The sequence below is a fragment of the Gallus gallus genome, chromosome 3 (genome assembly GCF_016699485.2).
Source record: "Gallus gallus isolate bGalGal1 chromosome 3, bGalGal1.mat.broiler.GRCg7b, whole genome shotgun sequence".
NCBI lineage: Eukaryota > Metazoa > Chordata > Aves > Galliformes > Phasianidae > Gallus > Gallus gallus.
In genome coordinates this window covers 16,917,053-16,939,834 of record NC_052534.1, presented here as the reverse complement: position 1 = coordinate 16,939,834, position 22,782 = coordinate 16,917,053, and the positions used below count along the sequence as shown (strand labels likewise).

General features: G+C 42.3%; 1 protein-coding gene across 3 annotated transcripts; it reads left to right on the top strand.

The window, feature by feature from the left end:
* Window positions 1–1,818: 1,818 nt before the first annotated feature.
* Window positions 1,819–22,068, top strand: EPHX1 (epoxide hydrolase 1). 3 transcript variants are annotated; one of them, XM_419386.8, is made up of 9 exons: window positions 1,819–1,856; window positions 9,978–10,162; window positions 12,107–12,287; window positions 14,406–14,633; window positions 15,254–15,383; window positions 16,114–16,328; window positions 18,731–18,839; window positions 19,750–19,875; window positions 20,976–22,068. In XM_419386.8, the coding sequence occupies exons 2-9, from the start codon at window positions 9,983–9,985 to the stop codon at window positions 21,199–21,201; spliced, it is 1,395 nt and encodes a 464-aa protein (XP_419386.3). In that variant the 5' UTR covers window positions 1,819–1,856; window positions 9,978–9,982; the 3' UTR covers window positions 21,202–22,068. The 3 variants fall into 3 exon arrangements, with proteins under 3 accessions (XP_419386.3, XP_015139404.2, XP_015139403.2); XM_015283918.4 differs by having other exon boundaries at window positions 1,819–2,357; XM_015283917.4 differs by lacking the exon at window positions 1,819–1,856 and adding an exon at window positions 6,141–6,260.
* The last annotated feature ends 714 nt before the right edge of the window (window positions 22,069–22,782 follow it).

The window sequence follows — 22,782 nt, the reverse complement described above, 5'->3', positions numbered from 1 at the left end:
ATGGCCAGAATTCATTTACTTTCTTGTAGTGCAATAAGCTGTAAGTTCCATATCAACTGTAAGTTCCATGTGAGCAAGCCTCTTTACTGTGAGTGTGACAGAGCATAGGAACAGGCTGCCCAGAGAGGTTGTGGAGACTCAGAGATCTTCAGAGGTCTCTTCCAACCCCTACAATTTTCTGTGATTCCATATATTGTAAAATTAAAAAGCTGTTCTCCGTTCTCCACATGTGCAGTTCTCAGTTTCTCCTTGTTTACATGATCCTTCTTCAGGGCTCTCTGCAGTTTCACTCACACTTTTAGTCCCGTAAGTTTCTACCATGGCCGTTCCCCTCCTCTATTTTTTGTTGGCTGTTAACAAATTCCAGCTCTTAGAAAAAAAAGTGAGATCATGCTAAAGTGGTAGGTGAAAACTGAGATGGAATGGCATGACCTCTAATAGCCAAAAAAGAGTGTAAGCTGCTTGCTTTGCTCTTACTGCTCTTATCTGATCTGGACAGGCTGGATCGCTGGGCTGAGGCCAATGGGATGAGGTTCAACAAGACCAAATGCTGAATCCTGCACTTTGGCCACGACGACCCCAGGCAATGCTACAGACTTGGGGCAGAGTGGCTGGAAGATTGTGTAGAGGAAATGGACCTGGGGGTATTGATTGATGCTTGACTGAACATCAGCCAGCAGTGTGCCCAGGTGGCCAAGAGGGCCAATGGCATCCTGGCCTGCATCAGAAGTAGTGTCACCAGCAGCAGTGGGGAAGTAATTGTCCCTCTGTACTCAGCACTGGTGAGGCCGCACCTCGAGTACTGTGTCCAGTTTTGGGCCTCTCACTGCAAGAAAGACATGGAGGCACTGGAGCGTGTCCAGAGGAGGGCAACAAAGCTGGTGAGGGGTCTGGAGCACAGGCCTTATGAGGAGCGGCTGAAGGAGCTGGGATTGTTCAGTCTGGAGAAGAGGAGGCTCAGGGGAGACCTTATTGCTCTCTATAACTATCTGAAGGGAGGTTGTGGTGAGCTGGGGGTCAGCCTCTTCTCTTGTGTGACTAGTGATAGGACGAGAGGGAATGGCTTCAAGCTGCGCCAGGGAAGATTCAGGCTGGACGTTAGGAAATACCACTTCTCCAACAGAGTGATCAGGCACTGGAATGGGCTGCCCAGAGAGGTGGTGGAGTCACCGAGCTTGGTGGTGTTCAAGGAGCGTTTGGATGTTGTGTTGAGGGACATGGTTTAGTGAGAACCATTGGTGATGGGTGGATGGTTGGACTGGGTGATCCTGTGGGTCTTTTCCAACCTTGGTGATTCTATGATACTACAGTGTTGGCATTAGTGGCTGCAGCTTGCTTTTCCGAGGCTCACTCTGATCACAGAATCATAGAACCATAGAATCATAGAATGGCCTGGGTTGAAAAGGACCACAATCATCATCGAGTTTCAACCCCCCCGCTACGTGCAGGGTCGCCAACCAGCAGACCAGGCTGCCCAGAGCCACATCCAGCCTGGCCTTGAATGCCTCCAGGGATGGGGCATCCACAACCTCCTTGGGCAACCTGTTCCAGTGCGTCACCACCCTCTGTGTGAAAAACTTCCTCCTAACATCTAACCTAAACCTCCTCTGTCTCAGTTTAGAACCATTCCCCCTTGTCCTATCACTGTCCACCCTCGTAAACAGCCGGGAGGTGCAGGAGCCTGAATGTAAGCCAGCCCTGTCACAGCGCTGTCACCGTCTCCCGCTCGCGCCGCGGCCCGGCCCCCCTGACGGAACTACATCTCCCAGCGGCACCGCGGCACCGCGCGACCGGCCCGGCCTGGCGCGGGGAGGAGCCGGAGGACAGCGGGGCGAGGCGCGATCCGGCCGCGGCAGGTAGCGCGGGTGGGCGGGTGGGGGCCTCGGTGGCGGCGGGAGGGCCGCGGGGGTCCCTCCGCGGGGCGGGCGCTGCGCCGCGCTGCCGGCCGTCCCTGTCGTAGGGCTGAGAGAAAAGGAAACTTGTCGTGAAGTAACGAAGAGGAGCGGGGTGTCGGGTCGCGCTGTTCGGCGGTGCGGTGCTGCTCCAAGCGTGGCGAACGGAGCTCTAAGTAGCGTGCAGGTCCCCAAAGAAAGGGCGTTTGGAAAGCAGTGTCCGTCTTTCTCTCAGAAGAGCTTCGGTCTGCTTGTAATTAAGGCTGAAGACACTTTCATTTTTTTCTTTCTGAAAATTACTACTGAAAAAGTCCCAGATTCCTCTTCTGAACACGTCGTTTTAGTTAAAAGAGCTGCTGTGTGTGCAAATGGAACTCTGTGTAAAGGGTAGAGCATTCCGTTACCACAGTTCTGCTTCTGAAATGGCATTTGCTCGAATACCGTGGTGACAGTGTGCACAGCCAGGTGGGTGGCTGCCATAAAGACGTGAGCGTCCTCTGGATTCCGTTTGGGGTTTTCTTTTGCTTGTGTTTTAGAGCAGCGTTATCAGCTGCAATGTATATTGAAGCAGTGCTACTGAGGGAATGCCTTCTGCCCGCTGGGATGTTTCTGTGCGGGTTGCTCCGCTGGTAGATGCAGTAGATGTCTTATTTTCATTTCTGCCTTGAGGACACTTGGTTGTTGCTCTGTCAGCTCGTTGTGCAGGTCCCAGCTGCCCACATCTGCACACTAAACATACTCTGCTGCCTCGCAGACCTTTCTGTCAGATTGTGTGGCTGTATGTTAAGAATCCAACCTACAGCGTGGTCGCAGCGCCCGGTCCTCTTGGCTACTTCATTAAGTGCTCTAATGTGGTGGGTGCGCTTCTGAGTGAAGCCCTCACAGCCAAAGAGAACTCCAGTATTTAGTTATTATTAAGAGAGAGATGAAGAAGGAAGAATTGTTCTCGTTCCATGTTTACGCTGGCACATGCCTTTGGTGTTGCAGTATTTGACAGAAAATGATGACTACCATCTGTTCCTCTCCTCTCATCATCATCTAAAGTTCCTTTTCTCTTTGAGAATGAAGTCTTCGTAGAGAGATTACAAGTTGTTGTCTCTTCCTGTTTCCATAGTCACAATTATTTAAGAAAAATACTCTTTTTAAAGCTCTGATACGTTTTCATTCACATTTCTTTCATGCTACCCCTTTCTGCTTGGAGTCGTGATCCTCATTTAACTTACAGCGTGCACCTCGTTGCACTGCCTTACAGATTGCCAGAAACGTCTCCTGACAGTCTTTATATTTGTCGTTTCCATCTCTAAACCTTCTTCTAACTGAAAGATCATCACGTCCTTTGTTCTGATGTACTTTGGAGTACAACACTGCTAAGTGTTGGCGCTCTTTTTCCTCTGCAAGGCACCCCCGCGTACATGTCTGTTCTGCATGTGTTAGTAATTAAAGGTTTTAATAACAGTTTCCTCACAGTGCTAATACAAAAAGCTTGTAAAGCTGCTAGTTAATGAAGATCTCTCTGATTTAATGGAGGAATCTTAAGAGAATTACTCTGCGAAATCCCCCTGTAAGCAGCAGGACATGTGCTGTGCCATAGCAGCAGCTGCACAGGATGAATCTGCATCTGACCTGGAGGTCAGGCTGGGCGAAGTGTTGGCAATGTCACTGCAAGGGAGGGAGGCAGCCTTTTCCTAATTAGCGCTGGAGAGTTTGGTGAAGCTAAAAATAGAGCCTGAACTTACCTTAAGGTCTGAGGAACAATTACCTCAATCTCGTTTCCTTATCTGTTTATATCAAACTCTCTTGGTTCGTGTGCACATTTTTCCATCCCCATCTGTAAGATGCAGATGTTGGCATACAAAGAGGTGGTTAAGCTCATTATCGCTAGAAGGCAAAATAGAACAATGTGCTATTCATCATTTCTTTTTTCACATTAGAAAATTGAATGTTGAAGTGAAGCTCAAGATGTACTTTAGTGTCGACTTCATTGTACGGCATCATTAAGCTGGCTGGACAGTGGCTATGAACGGCCCGAAAGACTTTTTACTGGCATGATATCCTCCACTTCTTTAGCTTGATTTGAGATGCCTATCTGGGAGATCCAACTTCTAGCTGTGCTCACCCCTAAGCCACATGCCAGGCTGCTGTCACTTCTTTGCCTGTGTGCAAATTATATTTTTCTTGTTTGCTTTTCTTGTTGGGGTTCGCTAGATAGGATAAATTGCACAGAATCTGTGTTTGCCAACCTTAACGTTGTAGCTGTCAAATGCTATTATGGAAGTTTAAACGGTTCTCTTGGCCTTCGTTTTTGTAACAGAACTGTGCTGACTTAAGAATCCTTTAGCAGCCTTCAGACACGGAGAAACAGATCTTCTTTCCCCCAAATCATGCCCACCACTCAGGCATTTGGTTACAGTAACACGCAGCACACACAGCCCGCGGCACATTCTGCCATTGTGTGTTTATGCAACCCGCAGCTGTTGTTTTATTTGGGGCTTTTTGACTCTTTGGAGGAAATGGGCTTATTCAAACCTCGTAGAAGTAAAATAAGAAAACCGAGATAAACAAGACGTGTTTTTAAGTAGCCCATAGGAATATGTTGGGTATGGGTTTGAAAGAACAAGTAACATTGCTTCAATATGTGTTCTTGTAAAGTGAGCTCCTTCCTCTTAAAACACTGTATGCTACATTCTTAAATTATGAGATGAGCTTTGACCAGGCAGCGATTGCATAAATACACCTTCTCTGGGTGAGGCAAATTGGCTAATAGTGAACTTAGTCCTATAATACTTTGTGCTTATCTAGGCTGGAGTCTCCATGCCTATCAGATTTCAGTGCAGTGCTGAAAAGTTAATGCTGCTTGACTATCATAGGATGGTAGAATAGGTGGTAATGTGTTATGAAGTTACTCAAATGCTCTTCCAGAATGAGGTGCAGCAAACTAACTCACAAGGAAAAGCTCTGAGTGTTGCATTCAGAACCTTAAACCGGCCTTCTGCTGATGGTTGCTGCTGTCTAAAGGGCAGGGCAGGTGGGTAGCTGCTAGGGAGCCGTGCCTCACTGCCACAGATGCTGGGTGTTCCTCTGCACGGCCCTCAGTGGTGCTGCAGGCATATCCCCAGCCCTGTCGTCACCTGCATTCCCATTCCTGTGTGGTGTCCCCCTGTTGCCAAGGGGACAGCAGGGCTCCCATTCTTGGGGAGGTGACCTCCTTCCTTGTTTGCAGGCCTCTCCTTAGGCCTGAGGTTCCTGCTGGACTGCATAGCTCCTAGCTGCGAACAATCTAGAAAAGGATTGTGGAACGGGATTGTATCACCTCTTCCTGTTGTTTTGGAGGTATCATTGTATGCCACCTCCCTGTGGCAATAAAAATGTAAATGTTAAATTTCTTATCGAGACAAGACAGAAACTCTCCTGGATTTGTATTTCCTGTCTTTGATTTGCTTTCCTGCGTGGGACGCTTTATTTCACCCGCTGCCTACCGCTCTTCTGTTCCTACAATGTTAATGGATCGTTTTGTGCTCACCTGGGAGATGTTATCAGTTATATGCAAAGCAGATCCTGCACTGCTCGGCTATTGTGTTTGTCATCATGCTCCATAAACTACATAAGTAGGAAGCTTTTCTTATACAAATGCCCTCATTTTTCTGCTTGGTTCTGGTGTTATGAAATGCCAAAATGGGGTGCCCAAATATGGTAGCACAACAGGCTGAAGGTGAAACATGTGAATTGTGCCATGGCTTTGCCCCTTTTAGGCTGTCGGTGCAAAGGGACTCTCTGAGATGTTCTGTGAGTTGATGAAGTCCTTCAGTGGTTCTTCTTTCCACATCTGCTGGGAAAAGTCACCTGTAATTGCTGCCCTCCGGGCAAATCGATCTGTAAACAGAGATGCTGTGGCAGAGGGGAACATGTTCAGTAAAACCTAATGGGGGGTTATGTAACAGAACAAAAATAAACTGAAACATCATCTCTAAATGGAGCCATTATTTCTCCTGCAGAGTAATTATTAATCAATAAACCCTGTATCCGACGGTGTCGTAGTGCGCTAAGTGCTCTGAGCCACCTCACAATCTGCTAGTAAACCAACCTTGGAGCAAAAACGTTATTAACACTAATCACAATAATCTCTGATGTGTGTCTGAAAGTAGTATGGTCTCTTAGAGCTCTTGCTTCACCCATGCCCTTGCTGCTTTGTACTGATACGGTTTAATAGCACCATTCAGAGGTCTAAGTACTGCACATTATTCAAGCTACGGTAGCCCAGTTGCACAGTGTTTGAGTGCAAGATACTTCCAAATGTTGGGTTGAAAGTCTTTCACTTCCTTATTTCTCTAGTAACATATTTCAGCTGGATACTACTGCTGCAAGGCTCAGGTGAGTAAGTACTTGTAGAATAAGATAGGAATGTTAATGGTACGATATTTTATAGATGGCTGCTCTAAAAAACTAATGTTCTCTGCCCTGTTCTCTGGAGCGTGTTATGGGACACTGATGAAGACGTGCATGAGACAGGACAGGGCTTTGATATTAATTATGTCAGTGTTCCTGTGTAGCTGTTCAGACTGCTGGTGATGCATGGAAAAAAAAGGAAAGTGCAAATAAAAAAAATTGATAAAAGCTGAAAAAAAAAGTGTTTTCAACATGGAGCAGTAACATCCAGTAGGGAGATTCTGAAGCTTTCTTGGAACTGGTGTATTCCTTGAAACGCGCTTGTCCTGCTTCACATGTAGCTAGTTTGGGGGCAGTTTATTGGAGCCATAATACTTCAGCATTTTTCTTTTAAAACGTGTTTTTAATGCTGCGAAACAAAAGCATCCTTCCTTAGGCTGCTTAAGAAAAAGGACTGTTTCTAGACTGTGCTGTCTATGAACAATATTCACCCTGAGGAAGGGCAAAGTCTTGGAGCCTAAGTACTTGACCATGGGATAAAAGGAGGTATTTCTTTTTGAGGCCTTCCCTTTGATCACTACAAGGGCCAAAAAAAAAAAAAAACCCCAACAAACCAACAGCAAACCATTAACTCGTTTTTGAAGTTGTGATTTTTAAGGGCAGTAACATGGCTGTATCAAAGTGTATTTATTCGAGAGAATAAATACACCAGCACTTTGTGTACATATCTGAAAACTGCAAGTATAGAGACTTATATTGTGCCTGTTCCTCCTTCCACGTTGGTGGTGCTGTATTGCTACACTAAGAGATGACTGTAAAGGGCTAAGGGTTTCCATCTCCCAGCAGCTCTCAGTCGTGAGTGGGGCAGGAAATTCTGCCACAGATGGGTCACGACTGAGGCTGCATTGTGCTGTTCAGACAACATGTGGGAGTTGTAAAGAATGAGCTTGAATAACCAGCTTGGGACATCATTGTGTGTGTTTGCTTTAAGCAGTCTCCTCTCAGCACAGGCTGGAGAGCTTGGTACCAATAGACTGGGTCACAGGAACTCACCACCAGCACGACAGCCCATCTGAGCGTGCTGTGAAGTAGTGCACGTTAAAATGTACTGACAAAAAAACATGGCATAGTTGAAGTTCCAGCTTCTTGTGTTCTTTGTAATTAGAATGTTTATAGAGGCTTCCAAGGGAACTGAGAGAGATTGAATATAGAGAGTAACTTGGGATCTCTGACAGCGAAAGTAGTCCCACTGGTATCAGAGGTGGCCTCTTCCAAATCAAAACAGCATCTCGTGCACATTGATTTGTCATTGGCCCCAGTTCTCTGCAACAGGAGACAAAACGTTTGTGTGACCTAAAACTGATTTTGGCGCATACCACTGGGCTGTAAAAGAAATGATCCCACAGTGCATTTGGAATTAGTCACAGAAATGGATATCTTTTCATGCAGTGAGTTGTTTGCAGGCACGCATCTGGGTGAATGCAAAATACACGTTTGTGCACAATCCTTCCCACGTGTTCTGCTGCAAAACTTGTGACTTGTCAGGTCTCGTTGAGACAGATGGGGGAAAAAGAAATGTTTCTGTAGTTGAGGTATCGCAGTGACTTTGGATGTACCAGTTTCCAGACAGAGAATGGGATGGGATTCTGATCCCAGGTGAAAGTACTTCTGTATTAGATGCAGTACCTCCATCATCTGTGTTGGTAGGGCTGTGATGCTGATGCAGAATCAGAAAGCAGTTGCTGATAGACCATGAGAAAGAGCCCACTGTTTTTCTGGGTACCGTGGCTGTCCTGCACGAACACTGTGGTAGGCACTGACAGAAGCTCTCTTTTGTCTTAGCACAGCTGTTTGTAGTGGGGCTTTGTAAAGGCATTGCAGTTGGCCAGGAGTTTGTTTTTGTTATTGTTTTGGTTGGGTGTTTTTTTTTTTTTTCTTTCATATGTGGTGTTTGCATAGCTTTGCTGGCAAACCTTTGTAGTCTAGACATGGCAGGAATCATGTCAGTGAATACTTAGCAGGAGAAATCCTAAGTGCCGTGGTTGTTATTATTTCTGTGTAAAGTGCTTTGAAGTTTCTAAAAGCCCCTCGAGTTCTGTTCTGCAGTAAAATGTAATTGTGCTCTTTAATTCTGGGATAATCTGTGGCTCAAGTATGGTGGAATCGTGAAGAGACTTGCCTTGCACTCCGGTGAACGCGGCAGAGGAAAAGTAGCACTTTCTCAAATTACAGGTAGTGCGGAAGGACCCATGAAACAAATAGAAAGATCAAGTTCTTCCAGTGCCAATCATTCTCATTTCTCTGGCTCCTGGGGATTTGGGAATGTCAGGTCACTTCCAAGGCTGTAGCAGTTGTATGTGTAAGTGACACATTATTGTAGCTTGCTGTCCTATCTGCATAGCGCCTAACTTCTCTACAAAGGTTTTATTGGGTGCTTATTTCAATGCTTTTATCCATCTAATTGCCTTATTTATTATATGTCAACCTTCAGAAAATTCAACTGTACAAGATAAAGTCACTCTTACCCCTGTTACATGTGAACGTGAGTAACTTTTGCTACAGTTCTTATTCTGACCCAGGAACACGATTGGTCTGTTCTGTTTGCTATTTGAGCAATTTCAGAGCATCAAATTATTCCTCAGCTGCAAAACCAACAAAACCTCCCAAGTCTGGAGAGAATGTGTGCTGCTCAGTGCTGCCCATAAACAATGCCTGCTCTATGGAAGTTCTGAAGTACTTAATGTTTCATCACTTCCGCAGTGTGTGAGTGTTCGAATCATGACATCCTTTAAAATTATACACTAAGAAGATGACAGCACTGTTCCCCAGCAAATATTTCTTCTACTTGAAAACATTAATTGTGGAAGAGAATGAGTAGCCATTTTTTTTTCTACTTGCAGTGTTAAGCAGTTCAAATAGATTCAAAATGAATTATTTTTTTAAACAATATTCTGTTTGACTAAGACACAGCAGCTCTGCAGGCAGGTTATGCATCTGTTGCCACGAAATCAGGTTGTTTTTCACCTCAAGAGAATTTTATTGCCTGTGGAGGGGTGTTTTAGAGCTGGAGAGCATGGCTGTGGTCTTTTGTTTTCTTTTCAAAACCATTCAGAGGGAGAAAGAAAGGGAAGGCCTTTCCAACTTTTGCTCTTTGCCCTTCAAGGGTTATGCAAATACTTCCCTCCTCCGGGGTGGTGGGGAGATACAAGGTGGCTGCCCTCATGGTCTCACTTCTCATTCTGCATACACCTTTTCTTTTTTTTTTTTTTTTTTTTAATATGTGAGCTTTACTGAAGAGGTGCTCTACTTTGGATGCTCTGAAGCTGAATTACAGCCACAGTCACTCCCTTCGCTATTGAAGAAGTTCAGCAGCAATCAGTAGCCAACGAGGAAGTGTGTTTAATCAGAGGACTGCTTAATTATCAAAGCATATAGTCTCTTGACCTGCTTTGACTCCTATTTCTACTAAGTTTCATTTATGTAAAATGCTTAATTCTTCCCCAGTTGAGCTATGTAGGTTAAAACATCCTATTTCTGAAATCTTACAGAAGTGTTGATATCTTGAGACTGACAGAACATCTTGTAAACACGTAGACCAAATCCTATCTTCAAAAGCAAGTAAACCTCTCTAGTCTTAACCAAGTACATCACATGTCTCTGAGCTATGTGATGGGACTCATCAGAGTTGTTTTTCTCTTGCAGGCATTATGCTGCTGGAGATCTTCCTGATTCTGGGGGCAATCATCATCTACTTCTTACTCTCCAAAAAGAAAGAAGAGACGCTCCCATTCAAAGAGGGATGGTGGGGAAAGGGACAGAAGCCTGACACTGAAGAAGATACAACAATTAGGCCATTCAAGGTGGAAGCTACAGAAGAAGAGCTGAGCGTAAGCAAATCTCTGTACTGGGGAAAAAGAAATCAGAAACAGCCAAGTAAATACAGGCCTTGCTGGAAGTAATTTTTACATTGAACCAATGTGAAATATTTGTGAAAATGACAAATTAGTGTGGAGGACTTGGGGGAAGGGATTTCCCAGTATTTCAGAAGATAGAAATGGATTGACAGATTTCACATTCTGCTATATTATTTTGTTTTCAGCTGGCTGTCTCAAGATTGCTAGTAAATAAGCCTACTCTGTAAGGCCTAATAAGCATGAAAATCGTATTACAGATTACTCAGCTGTGTTCCTCTTTGTGCACCTTCCTCAGCTTGATTGTGTAGACTGGAATACAAAGAATATCTTTGGTTTCGAAAGGAAAAAAAAGAATAATTATGAATATCTCATTTTCTTGAGTGCCTTATGTTTGCAGCTGCCTTGGATGCTAATTCTGTAATTTATGATCTACTTGGGTCAACAGTAATACAGTGTTAATTACAGTAAACACATGCATTGCAGAATTTGCTAGATAACAAGACCTTGATTGTGAGTGCTTGTCAGGGATTGCACAATTTCATAGATCTCTATGGAGTAATCATTCAAATGATACTCCTGGGACTGCTCATATTATTCATTTACAATGGGTCTCTAGATCTCTGTTTTCTCAGTTAGGCCGGGATTTTTTAGGACTTTGTCCTCCTTTGTTGTAGCAGTGGACATTGATCTCCAATATATCTTCTCCTTACACTGCAGACATAAAGCTACATAATTTCTAACCTTAGGATTTTAGTGAAATGCATAATTTAGTTTTATAACAACTAGTGCAACATAATCTATCAGTAACAAACTGTTTTTAAATAAATTCTTATGTAAGCTAGGAATTACACTAAGTTACATTACGTTTTTTTTTCTACACATTGAGGGTGCATAAAAAAACTTGTACATCAAGTTGTGTTAAAGGCTTCATTTAAAAACCCATGTTTTCTGTACATGTGTTAATTGCCAAAAAAAAGAAAGCTTATGTACTAATATCTGCCTGTTCAGTGTGAGGCACGAGCACGTAAACCTAACTCGTCTTAGTAAGCATGAATTGTATTTATTGGAAAGTGCTGCTCAAGTTTAAGCCCCACAGAGGCCTGAGCAAGGCAGCATTTGCAGATCTCAACTATTCTGTGGCTCTGCTTGCAGGAAAAGGGGGATCTTGGCTGTCCTTCTCTGCTGAGTGATTTTGGACTGAGTTTGCAGTACTGGCAGCATCCCCCATGACCATGAAGTGCAGTAGTGACCTCACATGATTTGGAAACGTTCAGTCTAGTTTCATCAACTCTGTAACTGTGTGAAATCCTCAGTGTTTCACAGTGAAGGAGGCCAGCAGCCTGGTCTGGGAAGGAGAGCAATGAGCCAGATCTGTGCATTCACTGTGAGACTGGGCTCAAAGGTAGCCCCAGGAATAAAGAATCATGAAAAGGCAAGAAGGCTTACATTGCGAGGTTAATTTGATACTTTTGGTCATCAGTTTGTAAAGTGCCCTATCTCGTATTCAGCTGACAAAAAAAAAGGAAAAAGAAAAAAAAAAGAAAAAAACCAAAAAACTCACAAGAACAGTAGTAATGTGATACGGAGGTGAATACCATAAGCAAGCTTCTTCATAGCTCAGTACTGCTTTTTTGGTTCTATCCTTTATGGCTATCAGCCTGACAAACAGATTAGCTGGTGCTGCTAAATAAGGTGTTAACAGCTATAACTGGAAGAGAAACAGAGCATCTGGAGGAGAACAAGGACTGAAAAAAGCGATGGAGCATGAGTGAAAGGCACAGTCATCACTGGAGACGTTATTTTCATTGTTCTTTTTCCACCTGGGGATAATTAGAAGCCATACATAAGACAGCATAAGACAGCAGCAGCATATGCAAGTGCTTGTAACATTTCTTCTATCTTTTCTTTTCCCTGTAGGACTTATTTAGAAGACTTGACCAGGCTAGATTCACTGAGCCACTGGAGGACAGTTGCTTCCATTATGGAATTAACTTGGCCTATCTCAGGAAGGTTGTCTCCTACTGGAAAAACGAGTTCAACTGGAAGAAACAAGTTGAAGTTCTCAACAAGTACCCACACTTCAAAACTAAGATTCAAGGTATCTGGCTTTTTTCCTTAAAAATAAACAGTAATAGATAATCTCATTTACAGGGACCTCAGTGTAAGAACACTCTTGGCCATGTTGTACGAGCCTTCCCTTTGTGGCTGCCATAATGTGGATCCTTGCCACTGTTACAGCAGAAGTGAGAAAGTACCTCATTGCAACTGAAACCTTTAGGACAAATAGAACTCCCTTGTGCATGGATGGGTTGTCAGTTGGTGTTAAAGAGAGAGCCAAGCACAGGCATTCGGAAATGGATTTGCATCTTGAGATGTAGCAATGTTCCCTGACTTGCATGCAATCACGCAAAAATACCCACAGATGCCACTTCTTGTTCCATGCAGCTCCCCAGCTGCTGCTGTCACTGTGATGCTGTCAGTCTGGCAGGATCATCAGCTGAGTGTGCTGGCTGCTCACATTTATCCCTGCCTGGCAGGGCCGATGTACCCTGCTGCACCATTTCAGGCTCTCATAGTCCTAGGAAGGCAGAATGCCTTTCCCTTAGGGTTGATGTGCTACCAGATCCAAGTGACTGCTTTGTCTTTTCATTCAAAACAGAAACATTTTGAAAGAGGCCATTCAGTCAAGGTCTGTTATTATTGGAGCTTGGTCAAACTGGATGTTTGAAATACTTCAGTTAGGGATGTAGGGTGATTTGGTGATACAGCTGTGGATTTAGGCAAAGCAGACAATTGTTTTATATGACTGTAAAATTCACACTTGAGATTATGCAATATTATTTTTACTTACCCCCATGAATGTACATTATTTGAAATGGGGCAGTTGACCATAATATTTAAAATAAATTTGTGACCAAACAAAAGAGGAAAAAGAAGGTACCACCTGAGACAAGAAAGGGAAAAGAAGTTAAGAACAATGCCATGTGTCTAGCAACAAGAAGAGAGATCCGAATATTAAGAGTGATTGCCATGAAAGGACAAGATCAAATGTAGAATATTGGATCCTTAGCTTTTGTCATCAACTGAGTGTTTTTCAGAGAATGCAGAAATCCACAGAATTGTAAAGGATGGGGATTTTCAGCCAGTGTGAGAGGCTGGGATGAAGTAAGCTGGTGCAAGTGAAATGCATTGTAAAATGAAGCATTCAGGCTCCACTAAAAGCAAATTACTGTTTCCTGGAAAGCAGAGCCCTGAATGGGTTTGAGAAAAAGCAGTTAACCTGTAGGTCCTAATGCAACACTGTATGAAGTCTGCTAATATATTGTAAGGATCATGGAAAAAAACAGAACTGCTATTTTTACCCTTTTGCTTAACAGTGACCAGGCTGGTATGAGAACATAATTTTCTACTTTGATTTATCAAAAATATACTGAAAGTCTTAGATAAAAGGTAGAATGGAATCAGAAAGTTGAACTCTCCAGCTCTCTTCTAGCAACATATTTTTCAAATCCTTGATTCAGCTTAGTTAGTTCATCAAAAGTTAAGAAGCATGACTTGATCACAGACCTCCAGACAGAGAATGCATACTGATGGCTTTTAAAATTCCTTTTGCTCTAACGTTAAGATCAATGGCTGGAGACAGAAGCTAGACATGTTGAAAGGAGAAGTCAGGCACGCATAAAATAAGGAAAGTGATTAATGCCCCCAAACAAACAGCTGCTGCTTATGATGGATTTCTTATCTCTCACTGCCTTCAAGTTGCAACTGTATACCTTTGAGGAAGAAAATTCAGTGACTGACTGAAGCCTAGCTGGTGCCATGTAGGGATATTTGGGTAAAATTTAAGGGCTCTTGGTCTAGATGATGTAATCGTCTGGTCTGCTTTTAAGTTGTTCAAGTCACAGTGTTACCATTGGTAGGTTGCTTCACTTCTATGTCTTATTTTTCCAATTTAATTTAAAACAGAAAGATGACAACCTTGTTTAGGTGCTGCGATGCTTAACTGTCCATTATAAAGTGCTGTAAGCTCCTTGGATAACACGGATACATGGATCCAGAGAGGTGCAGGGTACTTGCATGCTCACAAAAAGGAATAAAATAAAAAAATCAGAAAAGATTTATTCAGAATCTGTGTTGTAATTATAGTTTCAGCATCCTAGCAAATTTAGGCTATGTTAATTCTTTTCTTTTTTCTTTTTCTTTTTTTTTTAAACAGGCATTGATATCCATTTTGTTCATATAAAGCCTCCTCGTTTGCCTGAAGGCCAGTCTGCAAAGCCATTATTAATGGTTCATGGTTGGCCTGGCTCATTTTATGAATTTTACAAAATTATCCCTCTCCTGACGGATCCTGCCAGCCACGGCCTCAGCAGTGAACATGTATTTGAAGTCATTTGCCCCTCTATCCCTGGATATGGCTTCTCAGAGGCACCTCATAAAAAAGGTAAGATGTGTAAGAAGAAACTGAACTTAAAGAAATCCAGACTCGTAGCGAGACAGCCTCTACTGGCAGGTGGTAACTCCTGTCTCTTCTTGATTTCCCAGCGTAGAAGCAGAGATTTCACGTGTCACATGGAGAGAGAGAGAGAGAGGAGCAAGACTTCAGGTGTCACTGTTAATTAGTTTCAGGAGTAATATAAAGATCATTTAGAAAGGTCTATAAAAAGTTATGAAGTGAAAACTCATGAATAAGACAGTTTCTAGCTATTACTAAGACTGTTCTCACAGAGATAAAATGGAAACACATTCCCTGGGCAATGCCAAGTGCCTCTGACAGGGCTCAGCTGGAGTATGACTGTGGTTTAGAAGGAGTCCAGCAACCCCTTAGTGGGCCAAATGCATGGAGAACAGGTGGGGTTAAGGGAGTCTGTAGCGAAGGCTGGGCTTGCTCCTCTGGACCTTACCCGGACAATGTGACAAGGGCTTCCACATACTGTCAGACAGGTGAGGAAAAATGGACTTGCAGCTTTGTAGGAATTTGACTATTGTCATGATAGGGAGAACAAATTCTGTACATTCAGAAGTGCAGCTGAAATTAATACAATCACATTTTTTTAATTGCAGGCTTTGATTCTGTAAGCGCTGCTTCTGTATTTTATGAACTGATGCTCAGACTGGGATTCCACGAGTTCTATGCACAAGGTGGTGACTGGGGCTGGCTCATCTGCACCAATCTGGCCCAGATAGCTCCCAAGTGAGTACTCGTTTGATACGTTGCAGCATGACTGGTGTATAAAGCTATTTTATTCTTTAAATAGCTATTGTTCATGGACTTTGTGGTGAGAATGACAGAGCACAAGAGCAGGCTGCCCAGAGATGTTGTGGAGTCTCCTTCGCTGGAGATATTCAAGACCCACCTCAACATTTTCCTATGTGACCTACTGCAGGGGAACCTGCTTTATCTGGGAGGCGGTTGGACTTGATCTCCAGAGGTCCCTTCCAACCCTTACAATTTTGTGATTCTGTGTGACTTGACTGTTCCAAACCAAGTCCTTAAATAAGTGAGTACTGTGTCATTTTCCTCCTCAGTGCTCTATGCAAAGCAGTGATCCAGAAGTGTACACCTGCACAAACAGTTGTACAGTAGCTTTGTGATGATCCCAGAGGGACTGGAATGGTATGAGTACTCATACCAATAGGAGGATTTGGGGCTTAGTGACTGGGTTTGTGTGCTGACCACTGGCAGCTGCCCCTTTGACTTGTTTTTGTGTGAAAAGCAACATTACAAAGTACAAACAAGGTCGTAAGCCATGATGTAATTGGCAGACTGGAAATAAGGACGCCCATTTCTGTATATTTTAAATGCAACCTAACAACATTTATATCTATCAAGATGTCGTAAAATGTTATATTTCACATTTAACAACTTCGAATCATATTTTATTTCAGTAATTTGCAGGGGCTTTTTCTGTTTTCATTTTTAGCCATCTGAAAGGTCTTCATTTAAACCTAGCCTCAGTTACAAACATGGGGTTCACCCACCTGCTCTCCATTCTGCTGGGCCGCTACCTTCCAGGGCTCTTTGGTTTCCAGGAGGAAGATGTCAGGCGGATGTTTCCCTTCTTGAAAAAAGGGCTCTACAGGATCTTGGCGGAGTCTGGCTATGCTCACATACAGGCAACAAGACCTGATACTGTTGGTAAAGAAACACACAAAAATACGTATTTAATTTTAGCTGTACTGTCATACAAACAGGACATGTTGCTTAATTACACAAAAGATGAGTGTTTTTCACAAAAATGGAAGTAGGAAGGTTAGAGGTTTTAAACAGCAGGTTCTTCTTCTGCATGTAAGTTGTAAAGGACTAGGAGGGGGTTGGAACAAAATGGTCTTTGGAATGGCTCTGAGCCCAAGCCATTCTATGATAGATGGGTATCTAGTATTAAACTCGCTTTTTCATACAAAAGGGATACATCTGTACATCAAAAGCAAGCACCCTCTAAGTGCCACTGACCTCATTTTCAGTTTTCATAAATAAAAATAGCTTAATACTTTTCCACATCTGCTGCCACTGGGGACTGTAATTGTATTGCAAATGCAGCTATGCTGAGAACAAAAGACAGTTTCTTCACATAGAATCAATCACAGTCAAAAGATGTAAACTCCAAAAAGCTTTTAGCTGTTTCAGCATGCAAGCTAGTTTATTTATAGGCATAAATAATACCTGAAAGGTAAAATCAAATTTGGTTCTTACTCACTGTTATGAATCACTTGCAGACTTTCAAGAAAACAAAATGTGTATCCCTGAGAATGTTCTGCTAATCACTCAGATTGCTTAACTGTTGTAACTATTAAGTGTTTCTATTTTAAAAACATCTCTTGCAGATGAATTGAAAAACTGAGTCAAGAATACTAAATGTATTTTATTTTAGTGCAGAAGGACTCACTCACTGTAGGTTTTAATAAAAACAGAGCTGTAGAAACTATTTCTTAGTGTCCTTCCATAAACTTAGCTACAGAAATGGGTGTATTCTAAAAACATTGGCAAAATAATAGCTTTATGGATTTAAAATAATTTGGCTTGCTTTGAGTTGTGATTTCCAAAAGTTATCAGTCTCTAATTCCTTGTTTGCTTTAAGAAAAGACAAGGAAGCTGGCAGGATCTAGTCACAGGTGGGCTCTCTCTCATGGTTTTCTGGCTGATTCTGGTCCCTAGCTGTGGTCTGTCACAGCAGACTGTGTGGACTGTACAGATTGGTAACCAGCAGCAAGTTCATGTTCTGAGCGCTGAAGCAGGAGCAATTCTGAGGACAGTGAAGAGAGGGGGAACAGCAGAGGGGAAGACTCCCAGGGAAAATGACACCCAGAAGGAAGCTGAAAGGAGCTGAGAGAAGCCCAGCCAGGGAGGCTGCCAAGGTCTTTATGAGTATCCTGGTGGTACATGGTATGACACGGAGCTGTCCTAAGCAGGGAAGTCATTCCTGACTTTTGGCTGATACTACTATGTTGCCTGTTTCAGAGCTGGCTTTTGATCAGACTGGCTTGCATGAATCTGCTTTTATGCTTACTTGCATGACGTGTGAGTTCATTTTCAGATGATTGAAGAGGCAGTGCCTGTATTCACAGTACTGTGAGGATCAATGTAAATTCTATCTCTGTATAAACTGATGCATTCTTCTTTGTTCCTGTCAAAGTGAAGTATGTGAGAAGTATATTGCTTGTCCAATTCTGCATGCTAAATTAGCTTTTTGGATCACTTAGTATCTATCTGTTACAAGTGCTACTTGTTTGTTAACTGGAACTCAACTAACACATTTGAATAGCAGTTATGGGTAAAGTTGTGCTAGCTGTAGTGTTAGTTGTCCTACAGCACAGTTAGGTTGCACAGGTGGAACTTCAAACATATTGCCGTATCTCAGGAAAACTTTTTTCTAAGATTTTTTCTGAACAGCTTGAACAGTTTATAGTCCCTGTTCCATGGCACTAGGATGTATTAATAAAGTTCCAATTACACGTGTGTTTTTTTTCAATCCAAACAAAACAATTGTAAAAGTTATATTCAGACTCGTTCTACATTAAGGCAGATTGCTTTTGCTAATGTGGAAGGTGGACCTTTTAACAAAGCCTTGCTCTTCTTTAATTACTTTCTAATAATCCTTAAAAAGTTTTTTGCTGTTAGACAATAGTGTAAATTCTGGTCGTGTGTAGGCAAGTGGGATTTGGTCCTTTAATACTGTTTAATATGTGCCAACTTCCAGATTAATGGAAGCAAACCCGGCTTGGCACATACTGCTTAATCTTATTAGCTTACAAAGAAAAGAAAAAACAAAAAAACCCCAAACCAGCAGAAATCCAATACTGTTACATCAGTTTAAAAACATTCAGTATGAGCTAATCTGGAGTCTGCTGACTTGCAGGTACTGTGTTAATGATTCAACAATAAATGGCTCTGACTTGTTCTATTAATCTATTTAGGGATACAGGTGCTGGAATAGCTTTGTCAAGTTATTTCCCCTGTACTATAGTGGGCAGCATCTAAAACAGTCTGAGACCAGCAGTAGAACATCTTGATTTTAGTTAAATTTCCCTCCTCCTTTTCAGGCTGTGGTTTGAATGACTCTCCTGTAGGACTGGCTGCATACATCTTGGAGAAATTTTCTGTGTGGACCAATCCGGAATTCTGTAACTTAGTAGATGGAGGACTTGAGAGGTAAGTGCTATTTTGGATGAGGTGATTAAGCCTCAAATCAAAGCTAAATGAATGTCTATGTGAACTGATGGTCTTACATCTTATAAGGAGCCTGCAGAGACTATAGATGGTGCAGTGCTGTACTTCCCAGTTTGATCTCCTACAAAGAGATACAACTCCTAGCTTCTGTGGAATGGAAACCCTCTTAGGTGGAAGTACGTTGTTAGTACAGACAAATGAAAACTTAACCTGTACTAAGATGCTGGAAAACAGAACTCACATTTCACTTAAATATTAATACTTAACTGTTCTGTGAACTTGCTTTAAATTAATCGATACTGCTTCATTAATGTACAGTTTGCTAATAAGAGATCACACTTACTCTGAGGTAAAAATGTGAGATAGTTGAAGTTCCCTTTGAAAACTGCTGAGGTACTTAGTAGGAGTTGAACAAAACAGCATTTTACATTTTACAAACAGATCCAGCGAAAATGAATTTGAATAGAATGTTTTCACTGTATACAGCTTACAACTTGATATTGAATATGCACTAATTATTGCATATGTTGGAGTACCTGCAATTGCTGTACTGAAAGCTTACGGTAGCATTTTAAATTATGAATACTAGCGCAATCTGCCTTATGGACTCTTCTGCTTCTGTTCTCTCTGACTTAGACAGCATAGACAGCTATGCTGGAGCCTGTCTTCCATGTACAAGTTAAAATGTCACTTTCCAGTTTGTGTTTGAAAGCCTTTAACGAGTTTATTTGGCCACTGACAGGAAGGGGGAAGTTAACACACTTCCTCTCTCCATTTTTTTTTTCTTAATGGATTAAACAGTTCTTTCAACAAAACCAAAGTGAAGTCCTTATAACTAAGTACTATTTTGCACTACTTAATAACTAAGCAATGTCTGGGCTTACCTCTTCAGGAAGTTTAACCTGGATGACCTTCTCACCAACATCATGATCTACTGGGTGTCAGGCTGCATCATCTCCTCAATGCGTTTCTACAAAGAAAATATGCAGAAAGGAATAGGCACACAGAAACATGAAAAGTAAGTGCTTTTTTCCTTTAAATATTTTGTTCTGAATTTAATTCTGTGTTTTCAGATAAGTTGCTTGTGTCTCGTGGTTGCTGCAAGTTCATGAATGCAGAGGTAAACCTGCCCTGAGGTATGTGCAACCACAGCTCACTGCTATGGTATTTTTTTTAGCTGTGAAATGATTCTCCCAGGAAGCTGACTCAGTTCTTGAACAGTTCTTGAAGCTGTTGTGACTACACTGTGGGCAGTATCCTGTTCCAGTTCTGCCTACATGGGATGAGCTATACAGAACTTCCACATGCCTAAAGGAAGGAGTCTCAAGAACCTACGTAAGAGTAGGCATCCTGTTCCGTCTAAATCTTAAAATCTTTGTCACTTCTGACAAAGCAGCTCACGTGTATGGGATATTTAGGCCTCAGCATATTACTCTGTTTATAACAAGCACGGGTACTTCCACTTTAAGGTACTTTTCCCTTCAAATGCAGTTGCTTCTCTTTACTTCCTCATGTAGAAAATATTCTGTAGAGCACTTTCATGCCAGTTAAAAGCAAGAGCTGTCTATGGGAGGATGTTTTACAGGACAAAGTCTCATGGTAAGAACTGTTTCCTCTGAGTTAGTCCAGATTTACTGTTATTGCTTCCCCTCTTCCCACCTTCACCTTGCAGCCACCATTCAGGTTCTTCTCCTCAAACCCTTGTGTGTCCTGACAGGCTTAACATGTTCTAGTTGTAATTTGCACTGTAAATTTCTCTTCAGCCCTTGTCAATTTGCTTTCCCCTCAATACATTACTCTTGAGCCCTAATTGCAGCATGAGGAAACTTTATACTCACTGCCTCCTGGAGCTCTCAGTTTCCATGCTTCTAACTCTTGTGCCATGGATCCCTTACAAAACTACTGTCTGTATCAACATATGCAAAACGTTACAGCCTTTTGGCATTTTCCCCCTCAGAAACAGGAGTGTTGTCTAGTATTCAAATTCAAGACCTGGAAGTCAGCTTTAATTGCCTAATAGGTCTGCCTGACTGTTGAAGAACAGCATTTCCAAGGGACTTTCCATTTCTTGCTCAGTGAAGTGTTTGAAAGATAAAATTATTCTCTCTTTTCTCTCAGGCTCACAGTACAAGTACCTACTGGCATTGCCTCCTTTCCTAATGAAGTCATGCACACACCCCAGGCTTGGGCCCAGAAGAAATACACCAACATAGTTTCCTTCCATTTCATGCCTCGAGGTGGCCACTTTGCAGCATTGGAGGAACCTGAACTTCTTGCTGAAGATATTCTGCAGTTTGTTGGGAAAGTAGAGAAAGAGCAACTCTGGACAAAGAAAAGAAAGTAACTCCTCTAGGAAAAGGAGGGTAATTGCTTATAGCTTAGCACATGTACAGGGCCTTAATACGTCTACTATAATCAGTGTAATTAGATCTCATTCTTGACCAGATGTGAGATGACAGCAAGAAAAATGCAGGATAGCTAGATAAAAATGCAGCTTTGGAAACTTAAATCATCTTATTTTAAAATGTTTTAAATTTTCTTAGCAGCTAGGCTAAGAACATAGCATGAAGGTTGCTTGGTTATTTTCCTTCCTCAAAGACTTCTAAAATCTGTTCTGTAACACTACTGCCTCATACATAGAACTTGAAAAATAGACCTTCTCACTAATTATGCTCAGTTTAATTGTTACTAACAGCTTTTCTCCATGACAGCAGTAAAAATTGAGTTGGTGTATGTGAGAGATTCCTCACATAAACAATGGGGAACAGCCTAGCAAGACCTAACTTGAATGACTGCATCCATTAATCAGCATTGATCTACAGTGCTCAGTAAGCCAGCCAGCTGGCTGCCTTTCTCTTACAGCCTGTGCTGTTAAGCAGCCTTCTGGCTGCAAGAAAGCTCCACTCCCCTGCACCGGGCTCCCAGGAAAACAACGTGTGAGGAGCAGCTGAAGCATCAGCTGAGTGCCTGAGCCACATCGGCTCCCATAGCTTGAACTAGAAGGAGGGGCAGGGATAGGAGTAATTATACACCAAGCTACCTCTGCATTGAACTTCTGCTCTTAACTAAAATGTAAAAGCCCTGGACAGGCTCAAGACAGTAGCTTTGCACTGCTTCTGCAGGGTATTGTAAACACCTCATATTAAAGAATAAAACATTGATGAACTTGAAATTAAAACGAATTGGCATTAAACTTTGAATAACACTTGCACATAAACGTTTATTTTATGTCTTTGAACAGGTGAGATTTTGCTTTGTGACAGCAAAAGTAAACGTCAAATTAGAAACTACTGATTCTGTATTGCATCTGTTACAGAGATCAGGTTGAAGGCAAACAGCTACAAGAAAGTAGCGAGCACTAATTCTACATATACTTGTAGCTGATTTCATCAAACAAAATTTGTGTTCTCACGTGCTAAATATTGAGGTTTAGGCTGGTGGGAAGAGACAGGAAAGAAAATACAGAATTGTTTGCTCCATCTAAATTAAGCTCTTCTTCTCAAAAGACCATCCCTGGGCTAGTTTCAGGTTCAGTGTTACCAAAACATGGCTTATTCAGAAGGAATGGGCTTACCTCTGACAATGGCAGCTGGTCATAGGTCCCAGGCTCCCTCCTGCACTAATCCTTGATCTCTGGCCATTTGGTTTTGTCTTACTTCTCTCTCCTGTGCGGCCTTGTATTTCAGAGCTGGAGATCATCCTTTCTCATCTTTAACACACACACAGACATCTGCTGTGGTGCTAGGGAACACTGCCATACACAGATATAACTGAATACTTCCCTAGAGGCTGCTCAGTTTCAGTGCAGATAAAGTAAGTGGGAAGGAAGTTGGCTACATGATACCTGGCAAACCCTTTTTTCAGATGTAAGTAGAAGGCATGAAGCATTTTCTGTCTTCTGCCTCCTTTTCTGGAGCAGATCTCC

What these genes read in the sequence shown, in the direction of transcription:
- EPHX1 (XM_419386.8), top strand. Translation starts at nt 9,983, where the DNA reads ATGCTGCTGGAGATCTTCCTGATTCTGGGGGCAATCATCATCTACTTC. An exon ending in CTACAGAAGAAGAGCTGAGC is followed by an intron (nt 10,163 to 12,106) that starts GTAAGCAAATCT and finishes TTTTCCCTGTAG; the next exon opens with GACTTATTTAGAAGACTTGA. An exon ending in GTAGATGGAGGACTTGAGAG is followed by an intron (nt 18,840 to 19,749) that starts GTAAGTGCTATT and finishes TTACCTCTTCAG; the next exon opens with GAAGTTTAACCTGGATGACC.